This window comes from Lynx rufus, unplaced genomic scaffold, assembly GCF_022079265.1.
Source record: "Lynx rufus isolate CCGP_SWC_20201006 ecotype Redwood Valley unplaced genomic scaffold, mLynRuf1.p SCAF_5, whole genome shotgun sequence".
Taxonomy (NCBI): domain Eukaryota; kingdom Metazoa; phylum Chordata; class Mammalia; order Carnivora; family Felidae; genus Lynx; species Lynx rufus.
The window spans coordinates 103,588,017-103,614,596 of record NW_025814867.1 but is presented as its reverse complement, the minus strand read 5'-3'; the positions used below and the strand labels follow the sequence as shown (position 1 = coordinate 103,614,596).

Genomic DNA, 26,580 nt, shown 5'->3' with positions numbered 1-26,580 from the left:
GGGTCATTATCATTGTTATTATTTTTTTAATCAACCTGTCACAAAGACAGTGAGAGGTCAGTCACCCTATCTCCTTCCTGACAGGGTCGTTGAGAATCAGATGCCAACAGCTTAGCTAAAGAGAGCGTGCAGAACGCTGAAAGCAGTAGGCCTTGGCCTTCCCAGACCTGGCTCCAGAACTCACTGCAATCCACGGTCATAGCAAGACATGCCGCCACTCATGCTGCCACGGACAAAGCCACCGAAAACTTTATACTTAATTCCCCAGGCAAACTCAGTTAATCTTTCCCAGAGCACATGGAAAGATTTCAGAGTATGGGAACATCACTGAAGTCAGAAACCATACACTGCAGCTAATTTACTAATAAGCCATGAAGTATTGTCATAAATTACTTAAACTAACTGGTACTTGTCCAATTAAATGAACAAACTACATCCTGCAAGGTAGTGGCCTTGAGGATTTATGACAGTTGTTTGTTTGCATGCTAATTTGCCAAATTTCGTTAAGCTGCTTTGGGTTTACTCATTCACCTTATATTAATCAGCCAGGCCCTACAGTGCTCATATTTTCAGCTCTGTGTTTTTCCAGTCAAGAGCATGACCATTTTTAATCTCGACAAGTTTGCTCACGCATTAACAGTGGAGGCCATGCATAAGCAGCAAATGCGTCCCGACAATCTGCGCGGGAGATGATGAAGGAGGGCAACTGACACGAGGGTTGAGTTAGGTTGCCACGGGTGCTGCACACAAAGCCCATTAAGAGAAACTGCACAGAGCTCTCCTGCCCTTCTTCCCATCCTCTGACAGAGCCCGAGTCCTGATATGGATCGATACGGCAAACAGGGACCATTCTCCTTAAATGAAAATGAACGAGGAGAAAAACATGCATTACCTTCTCAACGAGATCTATGCAGGCTTGTAAATCCAGACCGAAGTCGAAGGACACCCAGCCAATGCCTTCTTTCCTGTATTCCTCTTGCTCCAGAACAAACATGTGCTGATTAAAGAGCTGTTGTAATTTTTCATTGGTAAAATTAATGCAAAGTTGCTCCAGGCTGTTATACTTCGAAGATGTGATTAGGTGAGAAGAAGAGATAAAAGAAAAATTGAACAAATGGTAACTATCCCAGGTGATGGCTATGTTAATTAACTTGACTTTATTTCACAATGCACATGTGTGCCACATCACCACGTTGTATGCCTTAAACATATGTTTTTTAATTGTCTAATATACCTCAATAAAAAAATAAAATAAAATTGAGGTCCACTTGGAAAAATGTACAGAGAATATCATAACCGCAATCAGATGATGGCAAATAGACCCAGTAAGTAACAAATCCTCAATTAAATCCTTACCTCCTTGAAATACACCTGCAAACTAAACATTATGACAATAAGATGACACACAATGATATCAAAATTTAAAATCGTAAAAGGCTCTTCTATTTCTAGTTACCTTTATTTAAGGCTGAATTTTTAATACTACTAATTATAACTATTGTTATTTATTAATATTAAAAATAGCTCTTCTCCAACCAGAGTGGCTCTCAAGTTTTCAGCGAATGAAACTCATCATGCTTTGACTCCATTTTCTGATGTTCAATTCACATTTTCTAACCTCCTCATAAATACGCATTGGCTTCATTTTAACCAGATATACTTACATCAAGGATTTCAAAACCAGTGATGTCAAGAATGCCAATGAAGAATTGCCTTGACAGCCTGGCATCCAGCACCCTGTTGATCCGTGCCACCAGCCACTTAAACATCCTTTCATATATTGACTTGGACAGGGCACCAACAGCATAGATCACCTGGAAAGCACATTGAAAGCACTTCACATCTGCCAGCAGTGTCCATTTTAATCCTGGGCATTTTCTATCAGCAGCCACCTTCTAGCAAAATTGGGATCTATTTATTGACTTTCTGTGGTTCTAGCGTGCCGCTGAGATGATACAGGAGGAGAAATTTAATACAATGAGAAGAAAGGGAGAAGGAAGCAAGGGGGAGGAAACAGAGGCAAGCCAGCCTAGTGCCTCCTTACCAGGCATTCCTGTGAGAGAAATGTTTCTATTAGCAAAGGACCAACTCCCCAGGGGGTAGAGTGGTAATGCATTTGAAAGCCTTGCTATTTGAAGTGTGGTCCTAAGACCTGCAGCATCAGCACCACCCGGAAGCATGTTAAAGATGCCAGCTCTCAGCAACTCTGCATCTGGTCTCAGACCTATGAATCTGAACTGGCACTCTAACGCAATCCTCCACTGACCCCTGTGCACCATAAAGTTTGGAAAACACTGGTAGAGTAGGTTAGGAGTCTGGAATGCCTAGCCCTTACCTGCTGCTGCTGTTAAGAAATTTTGTAGCCTTTGGCAAGTGACCTACTCTCTCTGGACTCCAGTATCTTCCCCTGAATAATGTTCTTGAAGGTTCTTTCTAGGCTCAGCTTCCACATTCTTTATTCTATCAGTTCCCAGGGTTGCTCTCAACTCCCTGTAGGGAGAATGGCGATTTAGCGCATCAATCTGACTCAGGTTCTCCTACTGGAAAACTCAGGCTGCATTCCCCTCCCTGGAGGTGTGTGGCAAAGGCTCTAACGTAACCTATTGGGGAGAGCTCCAACCTCAGTGCCGACTGATGGTGTGTAAATGCAGATCCTACTTCCATGATGCAAAAGTGCTGCGATAGTAACAGGTTTCTGATAGACCCCAGGTAGGAGTGAATTTCAGCCGGACGGTCTCCAGGCCTGGAAGCAGAATGGGCTCCGAGCACTTAACATTTAAAATAGGCCTAGCCCATCCATCCTTCAGCTGCCCAGGAGAGAGCACGCAGCAGGAGCCTGTTGGTGTCTGGTGGTGATTTAGTTATGAGCCACCCACTCTCTGATCAGTTATCTTGAGTCATTTCCACAGTGATCCATAAGCCGGATGGCATCACTGTTTTTTATTATTGGCGTCAAGAGCACACCCGCACAGATAAAGCACCAAGAAGGGTTTTATCCTCTGGAGCACTGAGGAAATCACTCTCTGTCTACAGCAGTCGCATTGAAACTTTAAAAAGAACATGACGAACTTGCTCACCCCTTTTTAATTCCCTAAATGTTCGGAAATGGGAGTGGGAGAGAAACTGGCCAGGGGTGGAGAGTAGTGAAGAAACAGGAAGAAAGCCTGAAGATGTAGTCAAGGGAGGAATTAGACGATATGGCGTCTGCTCAATGAAACCAATAAGCCAAGATACTGCTCAATAATTAATCATTTTCATCCTTTTCTATCCAATAAAGAGGAATTACACAGCAGGACCTACACTTCCACTTTTCAGGGACTACATGAACTCATTCCTTAGCTCTTTTTCAAATAACCTCGCAGAAGACTTTGATCACTGAGGAGCAGTATCACAGGATAGAACAAAAACTACCAAAAAGAAATGGAGTCAAATAGCCACATTTGTGGCCACTTTGATCCCTGCCTTTTTAAATATTAAAATTTGATTTTTATTAATTTATTAATTTAACATTAACTTATTAATATTAAAATACGCATCTGCCAGAGTTGTTGGGAGAGACTCAATGAGACGGAGGATGTAAATGTATGTAACACAACATTTGGCATTTGCTATCCAATAAATGTTGGTTCCCACTCTCCTGTTTCCTTTCCACTCTTACTATTTCCTCATCTTCACTCCGGGATTTACTAGCTATATTACCTTGAAGAGTTAATTTTGGTAAGGTTCACCATCTTTGACTATAAAAAGGGAAATATAAATAAGATCAATTTTGCAGGCTTGCTGTTCAATTGAATGGGATATCCATACAAAGCACTCAGCACATAGTCAGTAGTTACTGATTATTGTGATTTTTAAATCATTATTAAACTCTTAAAAATTAAAACAATTGCGGTGCCTGCATGGCTCACTCGGTTAAGTGTCCGACTTCAGCTCAGGTCATGATCTTGCAGTCTGTGAGTTCGAGCCCTGTGTGGGGCTCTGTGCTGACAGCTCAGAGCCTGGAGCCTGCTTGCGATTCTGTGTCTTTTCCTCTCTGCCCCTCCCCCACTCGTGCTCTGTCTCTCTGTCTCTCTGTCTCTCTCTCTCTCTCAAAAATAAATGTTAAAAAATTTGTTTAATAAATTAAAATATAAAATTAAAACAACTTATTTCTAAGAGGTATAGTTAGAACTCTCATGGAATCATAAAATACTAGATCTGAAGGACCTTAGTTCTGAATAATCATGTGTGGTGGCTCTCGATTTGGGATGGTACCTGCCCCTGAAGAAAGAACACATTTGAAACTTGAGAGGGCATTTTTCAGCTGCCGTCATGACTGTGCTACTGGCATTCAGCACCTGGAAGCCGGAATGCAAAACCCCTACCATGTGTCAGACATGCTCACATCTGAAGGACCATCCCATTCAGATGCCAGTCACCCCTCCCCTGAGACACAGAGGGATTCAGCCTCTTTTCTGGGTGCTCAGAGAGGTGAAGATATTTGACCAAGGTCCCAGAGTTAGTCAGCATCAGAGCTGGAAGCAAATTTTGTAAGTGTTAACACTGCAAGAATTTTTGCCATCTTTTGCAATTGTCATCAACAGAACATATACATCTCTATTCTTAGCAGTGGCAATTGTCTCTATAAAGTCAGTAAAATCCCTAAGAAAAGAAAAGCCTTACAGGGTGCTTTCCCTACTCTCTCTCCAGGAGCAAGAGAAAGAGAAACAGAGAGAGGACGGAAGATGAGGAGTGGTTTTTTTTTTTTTTTTTTTTTTTTTTTTTTAATGTTGGATAATAATACATTAGCTTGCTTCACTGGTTCTATTATAGTGAAGGCTGGTGGTAACTCAGTTCCTGAGAACATGGTATTAAAGAGCAGAAGGTTTGATTTCAGTGCTCCTCTGGGCTCATTAGTTTTATACAGAGCGAGTCCCTGTTCTATAATCATAGCACATCATGCATGCATGTTGTGGTAAATGTGTTAAAAAGCAAGAAACTGCCAAACACCCTTAACTTCACTATGACAAAGAGTTCAACTACTTGTCCTGCTGATCATGGTTCAAGTTCAGCTCAATATTTAGTTTATCTTAATGTATACAGAGCACCTACTGCTTGGAGAGCACTGTGCTAGATGCCAAGGGTACTAAAATGAATTCATCGCAGTCCATGGCCTCAAGGAGCTCCAGTGATGAGGGAGAACAAAAATGGAGACTAATTGTTTCAGTATAGTATTATGATAGAGGTAGAATTATTGATTTATAGAGTAAGCTAAGCAAGGAAATTGTGGAAAGGTTTTAGATAACATAGTCACACCAGATGCTTTAATATACCAAAAATAGAGTTTATTGTCATCAGATTAACTGTCTTCTATCACAAATTTGTACATTTGTCTATCTCATTTTCAGATTCAACATGTATGTAAAGTAAGACAGTCTAAATGTCACCTGGATATGATCTGTGTGTCCTTTGCAGTGTTACTTATGTTCCCTAAACCTCAGATTCTCCAACCGGGAAAACCTAAGTATTCCTCTATTTACCTCCGAGTATTGTTGCAAGAAGAGAAGGAATCAATGCCTGCGAGTGCTTTATCCATACTATGTGTGATCATACCATTCTCTCTTTCCAGGAAGCTACCATACCTGTAGCTAAGGGGATAATTTGACTCATTTTCACCAAGGGACGATTAGTGAAAGTGTGATCACTGCCCCAAGCAGTTAAGGTGGGTGCACTCTCTCCACAAACATCTTTCCCCCACCCTGCGTGGCAACTCTGGAGGCCAGGTGTTCCAGGTGGCCTAACTACAATGCGGAAGAAGGCCATCCAATCTGTACTGGACTTGGTGTCAGAAATAAATGTTTATTTTGCTGTCACTGAGATTTCAGTGCATATGTGTTACTACAGCATGGTATCGCATATTGACTAACAGGCGTTATAGATGTAAATTTTTATTTTAAAATGCACTAGCATTCTTAGATGGTCTCATTACCCGGCAGCCCTGGGAACACTTACTGCATTCTGACAAAGCCTCCGGATCAGCAGTCCTGAGAGTACTTGTTATTCTATCATTAAAAGATTCTCCTGGATGCACAACAAAACCTACATGACCTTCCATCTCTCATTTCTGCTCTCAACACCCCTCCTTCAAGTACTAACTTCAGCCTATATTTTAAAACCCTTTCTCAACTAATGTGTCTGTTACTCTAAAGAGTCAATATTCCAAATAGGTGAGGGGTGCCAATTTACCAGTTTTGTTCATATTGGAAATTAATGGCTTTGAAAGCTTCTTGAGCTGGACAAGAAAGACGTTGATCACAAGTAAAGGGCTTGCCTACTTCTACCAAGAGACTTGTTACCTACAGGAAAACTGTCAAACAGTATATTAAGAATCTGGAAAGATTCTTAACACAAGACCATTTACTGTGGTATGCATCACAAGTGAAAACATCCCGAATACTCATCACAGTAGCTCTTACTTGCTTTTTTATAGAAGCTCTTGTTGCAGACAATATCAGAAGCTGAAAAATAACAAGTACAATATGTATACAATTATTACAAGATCATAGAGTCATAATGCTCTGGAAATGTCACCTTACCTGTTCTACAGTTTGACCTCTAGTAACATATTCATTACCAACTTTGATTCTAGGATGGATCAAGCCCTTCACCAACTCAGAAGAGTTAATGCCCATGAGGAAAGCAGCTTTGTCAGCATCTGGTCAGAAGAAAGGAAGGAAGGGTTGGATGGAAAGGGGGAGAGAAGAAGGTGGGAGGAAGGAAGGGGGGGGAGAGGGAAGAGAAAACACTATTTAAATTCATTCAATTATAGCCAAACAAACTCCCCAGAGGACAAAAGGAAGGTATGTTCAGACCTGTATAGCAAGGTAGACTATAGTTTTGAAATAAAATGCTTGAATCTGAAATGTTTAGAAGACTTTACTTGTTGGAAGTGCAAATCAAACCACAATGAAATGCCACCTCACACCCACTAGCCTTGCTATAATCAAAAAGACAGATAATAACAAGAGTTGGTGAAGGTGTAGAGAGATTGGAACCCTCATACATTGTTGGTTGGAATGTAACATGGTAGAGCCACTATGGAAAACAGTTTGAGAGCTACTGAAAAATTCAATAGAGTTAATCTAGGAACCAGAAATTCTACTGGTGGGTATATACCTAATAGAGGTGAAGACATATGTTCACACCAAAAATTGCACACAAATCTTTCTAGCAATATTATTCGTAATGGTCAAAAGTGAAAAAAACCTAAATGTCCATCAACCAATGAGTAAACAAAATTCTGTATATAAATACAATGGAAACTTTTTCTGCTATAAAAAAGGAATGAAGTATTGAAGCATGCTTCAATATGGCAAACTTGAAAACGTTATGCTAAGTGAAAGAAGCCAGAGACAAAAGGCCACGCATTGTGTGATTCCAATCATATGAACCGTCCAGAACAGGCAAATCCAAAGAACAGAAAGTAGCCCCTGTGGTTGCTAGGGGGAGAAGGGAATAGGGAGTAAGTACCAATGGGTACAGGATTCTTTTCCTGTTTTTTTCCTCACATTTTTATTTAAATTCCAGTTAGTTAACACAGTATAATATTAGTTTCAGGTGTAGAATAGGGCTCTTTGAAGTAATTGAATGCTCTGGAATTAGATAGTGGTAATAATTACACAATCTTGTGAGTATGATAAAACTCACTGAGCTGTATACTTTAAATGAGTGAATTTTATGGTATGTGAATTACACCTCAGTTGTAAAAAGAAATCTATTTCTTCATCCTGGCCCTCTTCTAAAACAAAATACTTGACACACAGGAAAAATCTCATCTTTATTATTTGCCTATTTTCCCTATCTACATATGCATGTGTAGGTTCTTTCAATGAAACAGGGACTTGGGCATGTAATTTGATAATTCAAGACAACCGCCAATAATCAACATAAGCCAGGATACTTGAATTTATCAAAAACATTTCTTTTTGGGCCGCCTGGGTGGCTCAGTGGGTTAAGCATCTGACTTTGGCTCAGGTCATGATCTTATTGTTTATGTGTTTGAGCCCCGTGTACTGTGCTGACAGATCAGAGCCTGGAGGCTGCTTCAGATTCCGTGTCTCCATCTCTCTCTGTCCCTCCCCCCACTCGCGCTCTGTCTCTCTCTCAAAAATAAATAAACATTAAAAAAAATGAAAAACAAAACAAAACCTTTCTTTTCCTACCGTCTCTGTTTGCTCCATAGTGCCCTCTGCTGCCCAACAAATATACTTACAACCCACACAATTGGCATTATTCTAAATCAGTGCTTCCATTTTCTAAGGAAAGTGGGGAAGAAAGAATAAACATGTATCACATCATGTGTTAAAAAATGACAGTACAAAAGAATGCCACAGGCAAAAAGTTATAAGCACACTCCAATTATAGATTTCTTTAGTTGTCAAGCCAAAGGAATATTTTGCTCATCTAACCCCTCTGCTATACCTTACATTTTTATATGAATTCTGAGATATGCTAGTATATCTGATGTAGTCACTTTATGAAATAATGTCTTACAAGAGGTGAAAATGCAGTCTTTCATTACTTCACTAAGGAGTAAAAAAATTTCCTGAGCAATAACCACAAATGGGGAGTAAAGTAAAAACAAAAAACAATTAGAGAACTGTATGTCACTTGTATTAACTATATCCATTTCCTTTTGTGGGCCTTTGAAACTTTCACAAAGGATTAAAAAGCTTGAAATATTTATTTTCTTGTTAACTAAGATCAATATATATTATACATACATTTCTACAGGCTACACACCTACTCTATGTCAGAGATAATGGCCCAGGTACTCAGTTGCTATGAAACCTTTCAAAATGCAAAGCCTATTTGGGGAAATAAATGGGAAATCAAAAGTAGAGCAGACGTGCTCATCCTATGCTGAGATATCCCTGCTAAGAGTGCCATATTTGGAGACAAAAGCATGATTATTTCAAGTTGAGAATCCGATGGATCAGAATCCTAGCCTTTTTGCACTGGAAGAAACTTTAAAGAGCACATGACCTAGAACTAAAAAATATTTTAAAAAAGAGAAATGTAATGTGCCTGATGAATCTGAATGGAAATGAATTCTAACTGACAATGTGAAAAATGAACAGTTCCTACAATATCTGTTCAAAAAAAAAAAAAGATAGGAATTCAGTTTTCTGAGCGTTGGAAGCATTCAGATGGACAATACAGGTAATAATAGTCTCAAACTCATACCTCCTTTTTCCAGTGTTAAGGACAGTCTTTTGAGTCTATTTTTATCCATGAACAAAGGAAACTCAAATTCTCTGTACAGTATCCCACCTTAAGCTCTAACAGAAATAGCATCCAACATTACAGAATTATTTGCCACCCACTCCAGTGACAGTCAAGTGTCTACAGACAGAGAAGTGGTATACCTTGCATTTATCCTACAGGTGGATATTACACATTCTTCAGTTTTTCGTTGTGTTTTATTTTGTTGATACAGAAAACAGTACTTGTCATCTTGCTCTAAAAAATAAGTGACTTCATTTGCACTAAAAGTTTCACAACCAAGATGAAAATAGTTTAAATCTATGAATAAATATCCATCAGTCAGGAAATGATATTATGAACAAAGCAAGGTCTGTAAACACATTTTCATCATGTAAACTGATATGTTCTGAAAAGAGGCTTTATGAAATTCCCACTATCATGCCCCAGGACCTTGTGAATAAACCCAGGGATTTTTAATTAGGCTGTCTGGTCTTACCTGGGAGAGGCAATGTTTAGCTAGAGCAGGTGTTCTCACACATTGGCATGAATCAAAATACCCCGGAGAGCTCATAAAGGTACAAAGGACTGAGCTTGCTGAAGGTGGTTGGGTCTGGACCTGTTTTTATCATGTTCCCCAGGTGCTTCTGACATACATGAAGATTTGAGAACACAGTCCATATTATAGTGGTCCTCAAACTTGGCTGCACAGTGGGGTCACCTGGTAAGTTGTAAAAAAGACAATGATGCCTATACTTATACCCATGATTAGTTTTCTTTGGTCTGGGTGAGGGCTGAGCTTCAGAAATTTCAAAGCTCGCCGGTGAGTCCAATGTGCAGCCAAATTGGAAAACTATTCTCTGAAGAATGGTAACCAGGTTTAGTAAGTACGTTTTGAAGTCAAGAAGGTAGAACAAAGTCTGGCTTTACCTGAAAACAAGTAAGAGGGTAGAGAAAAACCAAAGGCAATCTTTTCCAACTTTACAATTTCATCCCAGTTTAGTCCCATATGTAAACAACCAGATATAAAGAAAGGAACAAAATCCAGTTTTGTCAATCCTGGCTAATGTAAAGAGGGGTTAGAAGAATGACATTTAATTGTTAGCCTTTCAAGTAGGGTTCTAATATGATTTCTGAGCTGTTCACATTTCGCTATTATTATTGAATAAAGTTTACTAAGCACTTACTATGTGCAAGGCCTAAGTGCTAGATGCTGTAGCAAGAGAGATAAACAAGACAAAAAATTTTGGGCATCAAGGAGTTTATAATCCATGAAAGTAAATAAACCAGAAAAAAATAACAAGTCAGTAAAACAACTTCTTATCAAAGACAAAGAAACTGATTATTAGGAAAGTTTGAAAGAGGAAGGAATCCCTTAGGACTATCTGACCAAGGAAGATTTCAAAAAGAAATAGTATTTGATCTGAGCCTTGAAAGATGAGAATGGTTTAATAGGCAAATACAGGAGGAGCACCTGGGTGGCTCAGTTGGTTAAGTGTCCAACTTTGGTTCAGGTCATGATCTCACCGTTCATGAGTTCAAGGCCTGCATTGGGCTCTGTGCTGACAGCCTGAAGCCTGCTTTGGATTTTGTGTTTCCCTCTCTGTCTGCCCCTCACTCACTTGTGCTCTGTTTCTCTCTCAAAAATAAATAAACATTAAAAAAAATTTTTTAATAATAATAGGCAAATACAGGTGAACAAGAATACCTGAGACAGATCAGCATGACTTACAGGCACTGCAGCAGGCCAGAGCATGCCTGGTCAAACTGGACCACAAAGTCAGGGAGTGAGCAATAAACAGAAAAGCGGGTGATTTCTGGTCACAGAAGACATCTGATGCCACTCACTATAAGGTATTCATTAAATAATGGAGAAACAGTAAAGGGACTTTTAGCAAAGCAATGGCATAGAGTCAGGCTTCACAATGATTAATTTTGTGCAGGTGTGCAAGACAGACCAGAGCAGGAAGAGTAGAAAGAAAGTGAACCCACCGCAAGATGCCAACATGCAAAGTGCTGATGGTCTAAACTGGTAATAAGAAAGGGAAAAAAAAAGACTGAGAAACTTGACTAAGAGGTTCTGACCTGAGAAGTGGAGAGAAGAGCAGAGCATGAATACAAATAGAGAAGTCAATAGGAAGAGGTCTCGTGGGAGGAGACGAGAATACAATGAGTTTTAGCCACACAGTTTAGGATACCAGGTGATTACGCCATAGGAAGTTAGGAATGTGGGGTTGGCACTCAAGAAAGACGCAAAGGCAAGAATGCCCCCTTCAGTTTAGGTGCCTTCTCTCTTTCCACCCTCTTGTCCATCTGTCCAGTTCCTTCAATCCTCCCTCTATGGTTAATTGGGGGAAAAAATCACCAACGCTTAATAGATTAAGAGCCCTAAGAAATCAGTGAGAAAGTCGATTGTTTCCAACAAAAATGTTCAGTTTTTTTTAATGTTTATTTTTTATGTTGAGAGAGAGAGCATGAGCTGGGGAGGGGAAGAGAGAAAGAGAGACGGAGAGAAAGACAGAGAGAGCATCCCAAGCAGGTTCCATGCTGTCAGGGCAGAGCCTGACATGGGGCTCCATGTCACAAATTGGGAGATCACAACCTGAGCTGAAATCAAGAGTTGTAGGGGTGCCTGGGTGGCTCAGTCGGTTGAGCGTCTGACTTCGGCTCAGGTCATGATCTCACAGTCTGTGAGTTCAAGCCCGGCGTCGGGCCCTGTGCTGACAGCTCAGAGCCTGGAGCCTGCTTCTGATTCTGTATCTCCCTCCCTCTTTGCCCCTCCCCCGCTCATGCTCTGTCTCCGTCTCTGTCAAAAAGAAAAATAAACATAAAAAAAAAAAAAAAGAGTTGGATGCCCAACTGACGGAACCACCCACACACCCCCAAAATGTGCTCAATTTAAAAGTGGGCTAAGGATGGAAATAAAAATCTGAAAAAGAAATGATGCAAATGCGTCAGAACACACAAAAATTAACTTTATTAATATTTAAATAAAAAACAAAACTTGGCTATTTGGCAAGAGAAAGAACTGTTAATGTTAGTGAACACAGTGAGAAAGTTACTCTCAAAGCTGCTAATAGGAATATAAATGGCAAAACATAGGGCAGCTTGAGAGAAAAATTTACTTTTAGAAGTTTATTCTGAGAAAATTATATATATCTTTGAATTTGTAAGGGTGTTCACCAAAATTTTGTTCATGATGGTAAAAATCTGGAAATAAATTATTCAATAAGAAATATTTAAACTAATTATCCATACATGGGACACTTTATAACCATCTAAAAAGTTATTGCAGAAAATACGGAAGATGTTCACATATAATTTAGTGAAAAACTCTAGAATGAAACATGAAAAGCATGAACATATATATTTTGTTTAAAAAAGTTCTCTGTGCATATTCAACTATAAAAACACAGGATGTGTCCTCTGGCATTAGCAGTGATTGTCCCTGCGTAAGTAGGATTTTTTAAACAGATAATCATGTGCCAGGCACTTTTTTAAAACCCAGAAACACAGCACTGAACATACCAAATTAAGTCCCTGTTGGTCAATAAAAAATAGCTGTATGAATGACATGAAGGAAAATATTCAGGTTAAGGAGAAAGAGAGTGATCAGGAGACAGCGGGAGTGGTCAGGGAAGTCACCACTGAAGAAGACACCTTAATAAAATGAGGGAGTAAGCCATGAGGATGCCTAGGAAAAAAGAGCTCCCGATGGAAGGAGAAGTCATGAAAAAGTCCTGAAACAAGGAGCTCCTATGTTCTAAGAAGAGCCAACAGACCAGTAGGGCTGAATGAAGGGAATGACAGAAGGGGAAATGGTAGATGAAGTTTCTGTACCCTATTTCGGGGACATAGGTTGGTAGTGGGGGTGGTGATGATTCCACACCAAGCAATTCTGTGACACCAGCTGGGTGTTCTATGCTGGGTGTCCTACAATTCAACTCAATTCTACCTGAAGATAGCATCAGATTGCATGGGTTCAGTTCCATGAGACTATTCTCCCCCTCCTCCACTTCAGATGACAATGACAAATCCAGGTTGTCTCTTGGGCTACCGACTCAGGCTGTAGATCCATGGTTCCAATGACCCTCTCCTCAGGCTCAATTAATTTGCTAGGGGTTCACAGAATTCAAGGAAATATATTACTTACTATATCAATAATTCATTATAAAAACAAATCACTCAGGAATAGCCAGATGGAATAGATGGCATAGGGCAAGGTATAGAAAAAGAGTACAAAGCTTCCATGCCCTAAACACGCACTGTCTTCCCAAATCTCCATATGTTCACCAACCCAGAAGCTCTCTAAACCTGTCCTTTTGGGTTTTTATGGAGGCTTCACTACATGGACATGACTAATTAAATCATTGGTCATTGTGATGGAACTAAATCTTTAGCCTCTCTCCTCTCCCCTGTTGGAGGTGGGACTGAAAGTTCCATCTCTCTAACCACCTGGTTAGTTCCAATGGTGACCAGCTCCCATCCTTAGTTACAGTCCAAAAGTCGACTCATTAACATAACAAAAGCACCTTTATTGCTCTCATCACTTAGAAAATTCCAAAAGTTTTAAGAACTCTGTGCCAGAAACTTGAGTTTAATAAAAAGTTAATAAAAAATGTAATATTTTATTAAAAATCACAATATCAAAAAAAGTCACAGTATCACAGTAGGAGGTGGGATTAGAGAGATTTAGAGGTATCACAGAGGATGAGGCTATGAAGGGAACTTGGGGCTTAAGTAACATGGGAGCTATTAGTGAGTCTAGAGCAAGGAGAGGGCATGAATGGACTTACACTATGAAAGAGTCACCATTGGCTGTTCTGTGCAGACCTATCAGTCATGAGACAAGAGTGAAGACAGGGAGACCAATAAAGAAGCTATTTCAATAATCTTGTAAGAAATGATGCCTCGGGCTAGATGCTAACAGTAGACATGGTCATGGTGTGTAAGTAGTTATGAGTTTTATACATATTTAAAGGTAGATACAGCAAGGCAGAGACAAAGGAGTTCACGATGATGCTAAGTGTTAGGGCAACTGAGAGAATCCAGTTGACATTTACTAAAAACTGAGAAATGAAGAGAAATGAAGAGCAGGGGCGGGGTGAGATGAAGAATTTAATTCTACACAGGTTGAATTTGAGATGACCACCTAAGAAATCAGAAAAGATTCAAGGATCAAGCCCAGCATCTCTATAGCATTTACAAGTGGGAAAGATGAGGACAGTCCAGCAAAGACTTTGAGAAGGAACCACTGGGGAGATTGGAGGATATTATGTACATCATTTTCTTGTATGTATTTTATGATAAATAAGTATGCCTAGCTTTCATAATGAGAACAATTCTTCAAAAAACCTGTTTCAAAGAGTGTAAAAAGCAAAAACAAAACAAAACCAAAAAACAAAAACACAACAACAACAAAAGCAACAAAATAAGATGTCACAAAAGCACATTTTAATATGTTAACATAAGATGTTTACACAAGCATCAGGTCACATTCCTTCACTTCATTCTCATCTGTGCTCAAGTGTTCTCTTTCCTGAGGGGATTTCCTGACTATCTACAAGAACCTTCAAATCCCAATTATGCTTTATTCTTCCACTCTGCTTTATTTTTTTCATTACGACTTCATGTGTGTTTGTCTGCTTATGTATAATGGTCTATCTCCCACACTAGGTAGTCAGGACAGGGATGATCTCATGTGCACAGGTATATCCTGAGCACCAAAACAGCCCCTGGCACAGACTGGCCTCAAAAATTATTCATTAAACAATTAAAAAACACACAACCCAATTCAAAAATGGGCAAAGTACTTGAATTCATATTTTTCCAGAGAAGATATCCAAATGGCCAATAAACACATGACAAAATACTCAACATGCCTAATCATCAGGAAATGCAAATCAAAACCACAAGAAGATATTACTTTATACCCATTAGGATAGCTATTATAATTTTTTTTTTTTTAAGAATTGAAATCAGGGACTTGAATGGATATTTAAACACCAATGTTCGCAGTAGCATTAATCATAGTAGTGAAAGGTAGAAGCAACTCAAGTGTCTGTAAATGGATAAATGGATAAACAAAATGTGAAATATATATACAATGGAATATTATTCATTTCTTAAAAAGGAATGAAATTCTGACATATACTATAACATGAATCTTGAAGACATTATACTAAGTGAAATAAGCCAGACATAGAAAGACAAATACCGTATGATTTCACTTACCTAAATACCTAGAGTAGGCAAATTCATAGAGACAGAAAATAGATTAATGGTTGACAGGGATTCAGAAAATGGGGTAATAGGGAATTATTAATAGGTACAGAATTTCAGTTTCAGATGATGAAAAAAGTTCTGGAGATGAAGCGTGGTGATGGTTGTACAACAATGTGAATGCACTTAACATCACTGAACTATATACTTAAAAACAGTTAAAATGGTAAATTTTATGTTATGGATATTTTAGCACAATTGAAAACAAAAAATTTTAAGAAATTACTTGTTGAAAGATTTGAATGAATGGGTTTTCTCTTTTTTGCTTTAGCAGCCAGGAATTTTAGTATTAAATGAAATAATTATAATAACTATGCTTCCTTCCCTTTTTTTTTTTAAAGCTTATTCATTTATTTTGAGAGAGAGAGAATGTGAATGAGTGGGGGAAGGGCAGAGAGAGAGAGAGAAGGAAAGAGAGGGAGAGAGAGAATTCCAAGCAGGCTCCATGCAGTCAGGTCAGAGCCCCATACAGGGCTCAGTCTCACTGATTGTGAGATCACGACCTGAACTGAAATCAAGAGTTGGACGTGTAACTGAGCCACCCAAGTGCCCTGCTTCCTTCTTTTCATAAGGAGGATGCCTCAAATTTTTTTGGTAAGCAGGCAAGACTATAAAGTTTTTTTTTAAATATTTATTTTTGAGAGTGGGGGGAGAGGGGCAGAGAGAGAAAATCCGAATCTGAAGCTGGCTCCAGGCTCCAAGCTATCAGCACAGAACCTGATGTGGGTCTCGAACTCACGAACCGCAAGATCATGACCTGAGCTGAAGTCAGACGGGACGCTTAACCAACTGAGCCACCCAGGTGCCCCAAGAATATAGATATTTTAATGTGAATATAAAACAAAGGGAAATGAAGCCATTGTACTCTCAACCCAATGGAAACTCTACTTTGGGAATTCTAAAGATCTTTGTTCACACCTCCATTATGTCATTTAATACATCTTCTGGTAATTTCCTCCTTTCTCTGTTTTTCTCAGCAGACTATGTGCTGACAGAAGGGCTTTCTCCTAGTTAATCTTATAGTACCCAAGTTTAGCAAATTTACTAGCATTGTCAATAATTAAGGAAAGCTTCTCATTCTGAAATATTGGAATTATACATCAGAATGATGGTTAAGAGAAGAATTTTGAGGAGAAACAATTGAGGGAGATTGCTGATCAGTTTCAATGTTTTCAAAATCTAAGAGGCAAGGTAACTGCAAGGAAAAGGGAGCAGGGCTGGGCTCAGGGATTTGAACAGAATATATGCCACGGCCTCAAAGCAATTCTTACTTTCTGTGCCATCTGCTTCCACTTGCTCTTCTCTGGGTTTCTGTTTAAATTTCATGTTTCCAAAGTGCAGGATGGCTCCAATGAGTTTATAAGATCCATACTTCTCGTCAGGAAGGAAGCCCAAGATGTCCATGGCCCGCTGTAAAAAGAGAAACAGATGGCCATATCTTCATTTGCCTAATGGCTGCAGTAAGCACCTCACCCCTGCTGTGTGTCACACATCCCTACACTCCATAGGCTGTCAAAGGGAATGAAACAGATCGCCACAGCCCGAGGTGTGACAGCTCTGTTCAAAGCAATGCAAATCGGGCCTGTTGGCACTTGGTCACCCGCAGTCTGCTTATCCCTTTAAAAGAGAATTAGGAAGGCTTGTTTAATTTCCAGTAGTTTTAGAACTTTCCTTGGATGCCCTGCTCCTCTCTTCTCCCTTCTAGCCATTGATCATTAACTGGCTATATAAGGTAAATGGTTTTGTCTTCTATTGTAATGGCAGACAGTAACACTATATCTATTGCTTATTTGGGGGGCTCCTATACATTTCCTCCACACATACTTTATTCAAAGACTGGCAAAAGGAAGTGTTTCAGAAAAGAAAAAGCCATGTCACTGAAGACCTAAATCTTAAGAAGCCACTGCACGTGGTAAGATGTGTGTTCTCACACACTCCAACAGGGTAGAAATCGGTACAATCTTTCTAGTAGTTAATTTAGAATATGTATCAAGAGACTATAAAGAATTCATAATCCTTACCTAGTAAGTTCACTTTTGGGAATCTAGCATAAGGTGAATCTAATATACAGAAAAAGCATTTGCCTATAAACATTTACCACAGTAGAAAACAAATCAAAAAAACTTTGAGTCTCATGACAGGAGAATAGCTAAACACAGTACAGGACAAATGTATGATAAAATATTAAATATTCATTTAAATGTTTATGAAGAGTTCGTAATAACACTGAAAATGTTTATAAGATTAATCAAAAAAGCAAACTCTGTATACCAAGTAGTATATACAGTGTGATTATGATCTTTTATTTAAAAAAAAAAAATCTTCCCAAACCAACTACATAGTAGCAACCCCAAATAGAAAAAAAAAAAAAAAAAAGAACAAAGACTATAAAGATATACCAAATAAAAACAGTGGGTGTCACTGAGTTGAAACATCTACCCATGTTGCCACATGTTCCAAAGTTACCATACTGACCAATGTGCACTTTTACAGTTAGTAGACTTTGAACAGCCACAGATCTAAAGGGGCTCCTTTCACACTCCACCCCCAGAGGAAGGAAAGTCACTTCTCCTGGACCCTTCAGAAGGAAGATCTGAAATGCTTTCATTTCTCATTGTTATTACCAGACTTTGGTAACTAATAAGCCTTACATCTGTGGCCAGCAATTCTTCAGCATCATCCCAGCTGTCCATAGCAACTACTCCATGAGAGCAAAAGGGAAAGTCAGAGGGATTTCCAGACACCAGGAGCATGTCTGCAGTGGGAAAACCATCAGTTAAACAGTCAGAGAAATACACAAGGCTTTAGAAAATAATTGACCTATATTCACAGTTTATTCTTACAGCTGATAGCACACTTGTAAACAAGCCAAAATAAAATCCATATTCTTCAGCCAAACCTCTGCAATCAAATTTTGCCCTCTGTTAACTTGTCAGTCATGTGTTAATGCCTCCCAAGAGAAGACCAGGCAGACCAAATCCAAAAGCAGATTCAATTGCAGCAGCTTGAATTGGTGTGAAAACAAAAACAAAAACAAAACAAACAAACAACAAAAAACCCAGTTAATGTGGGTTGGCAAAACTTTGAAAACAGAAATTTGGCCTAGATACATGGTTGAGGGCGGAGGCCAAAGAAATGTTTTGTAAAATTATAAGTGTAAGAGGCCTGAATTTCAAAGGCTGGGAAACAGGCAGACCCTGGGGTTAGCACCCAGGAAACATTAGCAATGTAATCCTGTCATATGATGTCCTTCCTATTGGGAGACTGAGTCTGTCTTTCAAGGGATCCATAAATCAGCCTCTGTGTTCAGCACTGCACCTCTGATATGTCTAAGACTCCTGACATGATTCACTTAGAAACATAATGCAGGCAGAAACCAAGGCAGGCTGTCAGCAGCACATCAGCGACTGACTTGGCCAAATCACATTCACTGCTTAATGCCTAACATTTGCTTCCAACGAAGTTTCTTTGAGCTGATCTGATTTTCGTATTTGTCACTCAGCAAAGTGAAGCTGCTATCCTGAACCCCAAATCTCAGAAACAAATTGCACTTTGTGAATGTTCATGGCAGCTTTATTTGGAAACAACCCAACTGTCCATCAAGAGTTAACAAACTGTTGGATATCCATACAACAGATTATTACTCAACAAACAAAGGAATGAACTATGAACTATGTATGCTATGGCATGGAAGAATCTCCAAATAATTATGCTGAGTGAAAGCCAGACAGCAAAAGAGTATATACTGTGAGATTCCAAATTATAAAATTCAAGAAAATGTAATCTAATCTATAGTGACAGAAAGCATATTAGTAGTTGCCAAGGGACTGGGTGGGAAGGGAGAAACTCAGAGGAGTGAGAACAGGTTGGGGGGGATTACAAAAGATCATGAGAAAACTTTTGAATGGATACATGAATTATCTGGATTACGGTGATGGTCGCATGCATATATACATATGTCAACACTTACATTTATGTCGATAATGCTTCAAAGAAGCTATTTTATAAAAGTTAAAAAGTAAAAAGAAATTGAACCAGCCCAAAGGAAATCATGCCGAAGGCAAGTACTGTATTTATAGTATTTAATGTATATTTAATAGAAATATAATCCTTAAATTCTTACTTGAATGATTCAAAGATCCTTTAAATGTTAATACTTCCCAAGAATCTCTTTATATTCTTTCTCATGCCTCACTTTATATCAACAAATATTTGCTGAGTTCAAACTATGTGCCAGGCATTGTAAGTTTTAGAGATACATCAGTGAGAAGAAAAAAAAAAATCCTGCCCTCATGAAGTTTATATCCTAATAGGAGGAGACAAGAGACAGAAATGTTAAGAATAAGTAAAATGCATGAAAACATATGGGATGTAAGATGGTGATACGTGCCATGGAGAAAAATAGCAGGGAAAGGGAATAAAAAGTATTGGCAATATGGGGGCACCTGGCTGGCTCAGTCAGGTGGAGCATGCAAATTTTGCTCTCCGGGTTGTAAATTTAAGCCCCACGTTGGGTGTAGAGAGTACTTAAAAATAAAATCTTAAAAACAAAAAAAGTATTGGTGATACAGAGTTACAATTTTCAAGAAAGTGATGAGGGAAGGCCTCTATAAGGTGACATTTCAGTAAAGACCTGCAAGAGTTGAGGGAGAGAACCGTGGAGATAAATGAGGGAGAATGTTCTAGATAGAGAAGAGCAAATGCAAAGGCCCTGAGGGGGAAGTTTGCCTGGCATTTTGAGTGGCTAAGGTGGGTCAGGAATGGGCAAATGAAGGAAGTGGGAAACAGTAGGTTTGAGGTCCGAGAGGCAACAAGAGGACAGATGATAGCTCCTTACAGGCCAGAGTGAGGATTTGGGCATTTATGCTTGGTATGATACAGGAAACCATTGAAGCTTTTTGAGCAGAGGAGTAACATCATCTTATTTATTATTATTATTATTATTATTATTATTATTATTATTATTATATTTACCATGGCTGTTGGGTTGAAGACAGAGGAAGCAAGGGTGGAAGCAGGAATACCAGGCAGGAGATGGTTAACTAATCCAGGAGAGAGGTGATGGTATTTGATCAGGGCAGTACCAACAAAGATGGTAAGAAGGCTTTTGAAAGTAGATGGAACAAGTGAGAATAAGGTGGGAGAAACAGATAATCAAAGGTAATTCCAAGGGTTTGTGGTGAGTCAAGCGGAAGGGTGGAGCTGCCTTCAATAGCCCTGGGAAACACTGTGGTAGCAGCAGGTGTGGGAGGGTGGTTCAGGAACAGGTCTCAGGCACATTAAATTTGAGATGCCTATGCATGAACTATGAATACATGCTATAGCATGGAAGATTCTCAAAATAATTACACAGAGTGAAAGAAGCCAGACAATAAAAGAGTAGATACCATGTAATTTCATCTTATAAATTTCCAGAAAATATTTTTTCACTTAAAGTGATTTATACTTGTGTAAGCTAAACAGAAATGTACACACTGAAATCTCAAAAACCCTGAGGCATGCCCATTAACCTTGTTATGGGTTCTTCTACATGTCTTTCTTTTTTCCATAGGAATTTCCCTCAAACATCTAAAACCCATAGTTTTTACTATATACACAGCCTAAACCACAGCAATCTATGATTCTGTCATTTTACACTGTGAAAAATCCTCAAAAACTAGTGGTACAATAGAAAAAAAAATCACAAGTAAATTTCATTATATGTCAGTCATATAATGTGGTCCTTCTCCAAACCAAGTAGAGAAATAAGGGTCAGTTAGCGAGGAGTCTAAAATACTGGAGATAAGTCTGAACTCCAAACTGTGGAAATCATCCAATAGAAACGATCTTTATAACTGTCAGCTTATTGTGCAGCCATTATGGAAAACAGAATGGAGGTTCCTCAAACCTTACACTAGTAGGTATTCATCCAAAGGATACAAAAATACTGATTTGAAGGGTCACATGCACCCCAATGTTTATAGAAACACTATCAACAACAGCCAAATTATAGAAAGAGCCCAAATGTCCATCAACTGTTGATACACTAACACACACACACACACACACACACACACACACACTCAATGAACTATTACTCAGCCATCAAAAAGAACGAAATCTTGCCATTTGCAATGGTGTGGATGGAACTAGTGTATTATGCTAAATGAAATAAATCAATCAGAAAGACAAATACCATATGATTTCACTCATTTGTGGAATTTAAGAAGCAAAACAGATGAATGTAGGGGAAGGGAAATAAAAATTAAAATAAAAACAGAGAGGGAGGCAAACCATAAGAGACTCTTAACTATAGAGTACAAACTAAGCGTTGCTGGAGGGGAGAAGGGTGGGGGAATGGGTTAAATGAATGAGGGGCATTAAGAAGGGCACTTGTTGGGATGAGAACTAGGTTTCATATATAAGTGATGGATCACTGGGTCCTACCCCTGAACTCAATACTATACTGTATGTTAACTAACTTGAATTTAAATAAAATCTTGAAAGAAAAAAAAAAACAGTCTACAGGAGGTCACCACAAGATAGATGCAAGAACTGAGCCCCAGGGCACTCTAAAGTCACAGGCCAGATGAAAAAGAGAGACCCACAAAGAAATACCCAGAGATTTAGGAGAGGAACAAGGGAGAGTGGTGTACTAGAAGCCAAGAGGAGAGATTTTCAAGGAGGAATGGGTAATCAGTGGTGTCAAATATTGTCATAACTCTAAAGGTCAAAAAATCTCTATATATTCTTCTTGCAAGGCTCATTTGTGGTTTTAGTGATGACTCGAACCTATGTTTTCTGAGTTCCAGACCTAGAATTCCAACTTCCTACTAGACATTTCAGTGCAGATGGCCATAAGTAGCTCAAACCCAACACTATGAAAACCGAATCCAGGGTATTTACCATGTCTGCCCTGAAGCTATGCCTCTTCTGTGGTTCCTTATGCTGGTGAATGCAAGGCTGTAGCCAGGCCAGACACCAAGGGGCCTTAAAATCTTGTCCTTTCACCTCCTTTGCAGCCAAATACAGACATCATTTCCATGTCTTTCCAATCAAAGTATCTACTTAATCTTCTTTCTCTAGAATAGGTGTATGATATGGGAGGAGGTAAGGATACAAAAATAACATGGTCCTCTCCCTGTGGGAGGCTACAGGAATCACACACCTAACCAGTGCTATCACACACCCACTTTTTAGGGTGGGGGATGTTTCAGTTGGATGTTTCAATTTACACCAAAAAAAAAAAACAAAACAAAAACCAAAAAGAACCTACCTTCTAAAATTGTTTTGCCAAGAATTACCTTTTAGACCATTCTGAATTGTAACAATTCATATACTTTTCATTTTACACTCATACTTATTAAATTTTTTTAATGTTTATTTATTTTTGAGAGAGACAGAGACAGAATGTGAGTAGGTTAGGGGCAGAAGAGAGAGGGAGACACAGAGTCTGAAGCATGCTCTAGGCTCTGAGCTATCAGCACAGAGCCTGACGTGGGGCTCGAACTCAGGAACTGTGAGATCATGACCTGAGCCAAAGTCAGACGCTCAACCGACTGAGCTACCCAGGCGCCCCTACACTAATACTTATTAGGTCATTTTTAATCATTTTCATTTTGGTTGTGATGACCAAAGGTGCTATATTTGACATTATTTTCTCTGTGTTGAATATAGGAAAATAGAAACCTGGAAAGCCCCATGACTTGCCCAGGACACAATTAATAGTATATTGAATTTAAAACACAGTCTTTAGTATTTTTTTTAATTTTATTTGAGAGAAAGAGAGAGAGCTGGGGGAGGGGCAGAGAGGGAGGAAGACAGAGAATCCTAAGCATGCTCCCTGCTCAGCACAGAGCCTGATGTGGGGCTCTATCACACGACCCTGGGATTATGACCTGAGCTGAAATCAAGAATCGGATGCTCAACAAACTGAGCCACCCAAGTGCCCCTAGTCTCTAGTATTTGTTAGACTAAGCCACCTACCTACTCGAACCTGTGTTTGTAACTATAATCATAATTCCTTTCCTCCTTTGCATAGACAGGAGGGTCTTGCTTCCAGATACACTTCTGGAAGTTATAAAGGATACTTAATGGGCTTTTGCTTTATCTCACTAACCAGAAATATGGCTGATGCATTGGCCTAATCATCTGGAGCAGATATAGTCACAATGAAGTGGTGTCTCTAAAAAATGTACAAACTAAATGCGTGAGTGTTTGAGGAACTCTGAAAGGCCTTTAGCTCAAAACATCTTCCCCCCTGGGCCTTATCAAAATTTGTTTTCAAGGAGCAATTAATTTTAATTGGGGTGAGGCTTGAAGTTACCTTGGAATATCATGTTAACAGAGATTCCTTTATTTAATTAATTTCATTTCTACCAAGAGAAATGGCCAAGAGAGAATGGAAACAAAGCAAACAGTGAATACATTTTTGTGAGGCACTTATTAGGGCCAGGAAGACTATCTAGGCCACTAAAGGCCCACACACAAGATTGTTGACCAGGCTGTGGGCATGTGGAGAATGGGGGAGATTTTCAGGAGGGCTGGAGAGAGCACAGACAGGGGGCACGAGAGGGTGCTAAAAGTCAACTGCTTCACAACCACAAAATGTGCCGGTGTCATTTCTAGATCTCTCTCTTCAATAGCAGATTCAGAGAGCCCTTTAAGAGTGAGTATTTTATCATTCAAGGCTGTTTTCCATGTCATCTTGACATTAAATTTTACTTTTTGCATGGCTGAATGGTCTCCAAGATTTAGCTGAGTTCACTATGAAAAGGAGCAAAACTAAGCATTGGACAAAAAAACAAAAACAAAAAACAAAAACACCTTAAAATCGCAAAGTTCTGTAGCTAGTCCCTCTATGCCACATAAGTCATCATTACCAATTTCTCACACTGCCATGTACCTCTGAAGAGGTTGTACATTGCCCAGCTCCAGAAAGAATCATTCACATAGTCTACAGCTTGAATAGCATTCTCTAGAGTTAGGCCAGGCACCACCACCACACACACATCTTGTTCCTCCTAACAACCAGTGGGGAGAAAAGGGAGTAAAGATATGAGACTAGTTCAAGAGAGACATAATGGGTAAAAGGAGTACAACTTAATATGCTCCGGACTAGGAGGTCCAGATGCTGACACTTTCTTCCCCCAGATGCATTCAGGCCACTAGTAGACGGATCAGGCGCACCCCTTGGCAACTTCCACACTGCCTTACTGCCACATACTAAAGTGAGCACTTAGAGCAGTAAGCAAAATGTTAGGGATTCCAAGAGACAAGGTCATGTTTCTGACCTTTCACCCTAGAGTTTCTACACTAGTTGAATAGCAAGAATGGGTACGATAAATGAATAGAAAAAAATAGTAAAGGAGAGAAGAAAAAATAGGTATATGCAGCACCAATCTATACAGTTGGTATTAAGAATTAAGGAATTTCAAGAGGCCGTGTCTAAAGGGACTAAGAAAGTGAGTTTTAGCCATGGCTTGAACAAGGGTCAGCCTAAACTGAAAGGGAGTAAAGGCATGTTCCAGACCATGTAGAGACTAATTGGGGCCTGACTTTGGGGTAACACATCACCCCATTTCCTAGGCTTCTTCAGTGGGTGGCCAGCCTCTTGACTGATTTTCCATACCCAGTTCTTTTGTAGTACTGACAAATACTTCTATTTTAGGAAATTTGGACATTATCCTTATGTTGCTAAGATGTGTTCTCCTGTAACAATTCTCGGGAGATCTTTCTGAAGATCTGCTTTGGCAAACATGAATAAAAAGAGTTCAAATTTTAAAATGTCCCAAAGAATGACCAGTGGTGAGAACAAGTGGACTGACAATACCCAATTTGGACCACCAGATGTCAGCCTTTGTACAGTAATCAATCTCTGCAGCCCCCAAAGACTCCACAAGATCAATGAATTCAAGATAAGCATGCTTTTTCCGTAGCAGCCCAGAGCCCTCAGATGGTTCTATTAGTAAACAGCTCCCCCAAGCCTTGCAGTCACTGCTGGTACCTACATTGGACCCTCTGTGTCACATACCCTGTAGAGCATAGAAATTTGTGCCAAGAATGTTAGATTTGGCAGGGCTAATCAAAGGGAGATTAAAAAAAAAAAAACTGTTCAAGGTTAGGTGGAGGGAAAGTGAGAAGAATAGTTGCTGCTTTCATATCACCAATTGCGCCTGTGGCAAATTTTCCAGTTTGCAGATATTTCCCCATTCAGTAAGAGCTCTTTGAAGTTGAAGGCCATGTGGTCAAAACACAGCCAAGTGTATGATTAGTATACTTAATCTAGGATAACAGGCTGGGGGGATTGTTCTCCATTAATTTGCTCGCCTGGATCTTCTATCTCATCCCACATCCATTCCTGTGGGAGCATCACTGTCCTCAGTGGTTTACCTCATATGCAAGACCTTTGCAATCCAATCAGTTTTTCATTCTCCCCATCCAATGACTTCCCATAGCACCTAAAATTCACTATAAACTCTGCCAAAGCCTGTAAGACGCTGCTTGATCTGGCCCTGCCCATCTCCCCCTTCGTTACCTTCTCTCCACCACCTGCAATGGACATTTTGCTATTTCAAGAGTAAACCAAATGCATTCCTGCCTTAGCGTCTTTGCATTTACTGTTCCCTCTTCCTGGAACTTTATTCCTGGACATCTAGCCTACTTGCTTGCTTATTCATACTATGGTCTGTGAAAATACTGCCTTCTCAGAGAGATCTTGCCTGACCATTCTATCTAAAATATAACTACATACCCCCACCAAGCCCAAATTCACTCTGTCCCTTCATCCTATGTTTTTTGTAGACCTACCATTCTCTAAAATTATATATTTCTTTGTTTACTTTCTTATTACTTGTCTTCCATACTAGAATGTAAGCTCACAAGGGCAGAGACCTGTCTTATATCTCCTCCAACACCCATGCTTAAGCAACAGTGCCTGGTGCACACACAGCAATCCTACAATAAGTATTTGTTGAATGAATACATGAAGTTCATTCTCTTACCACACAAGTTACTTCTTCATTTCTGTTCATGGCACTACCTTTATCCTTGTCAAATTATAAAACATGGGAGGAT

The 26,580-nt window shown here is 39.4% G+C and overlaps 1 protein-coding gene across 1 annotated transcript in view; it reads right to left on the bottom strand.

The window, feature by feature from the left end:
- MYH15 (myosin heavy chain 15) overlaps nt 1–26,580 on the bottom strand; it is a 152,650-nt gene that overhangs the window by 108,218 nt on the left and 17,852 nt on the right. The window contains exons 11-15 of the mRNA XM_047100446.1: nt 18,177–18,280; nt 16,797–16,935; nt 6,576–6,694; nt 1,665–1,814; nt 893–1,063 (exon numbers count right to left, since the gene is read on the bottom strand). Coding sequence (XP_046956402.1) covers nt 893–1,063; nt 1,665–1,814; nt 6,576–6,694; nt 16,797–16,935; nt 18,177–18,280 — 683 coding nt within the window. The remainder of the gene's footprint in view (nt 1–892; nt 1,064–1,664; nt 1,815–6,575; nt 6,695–16,796; nt 16,936–18,176; nt 18,281–26,580) is intronic.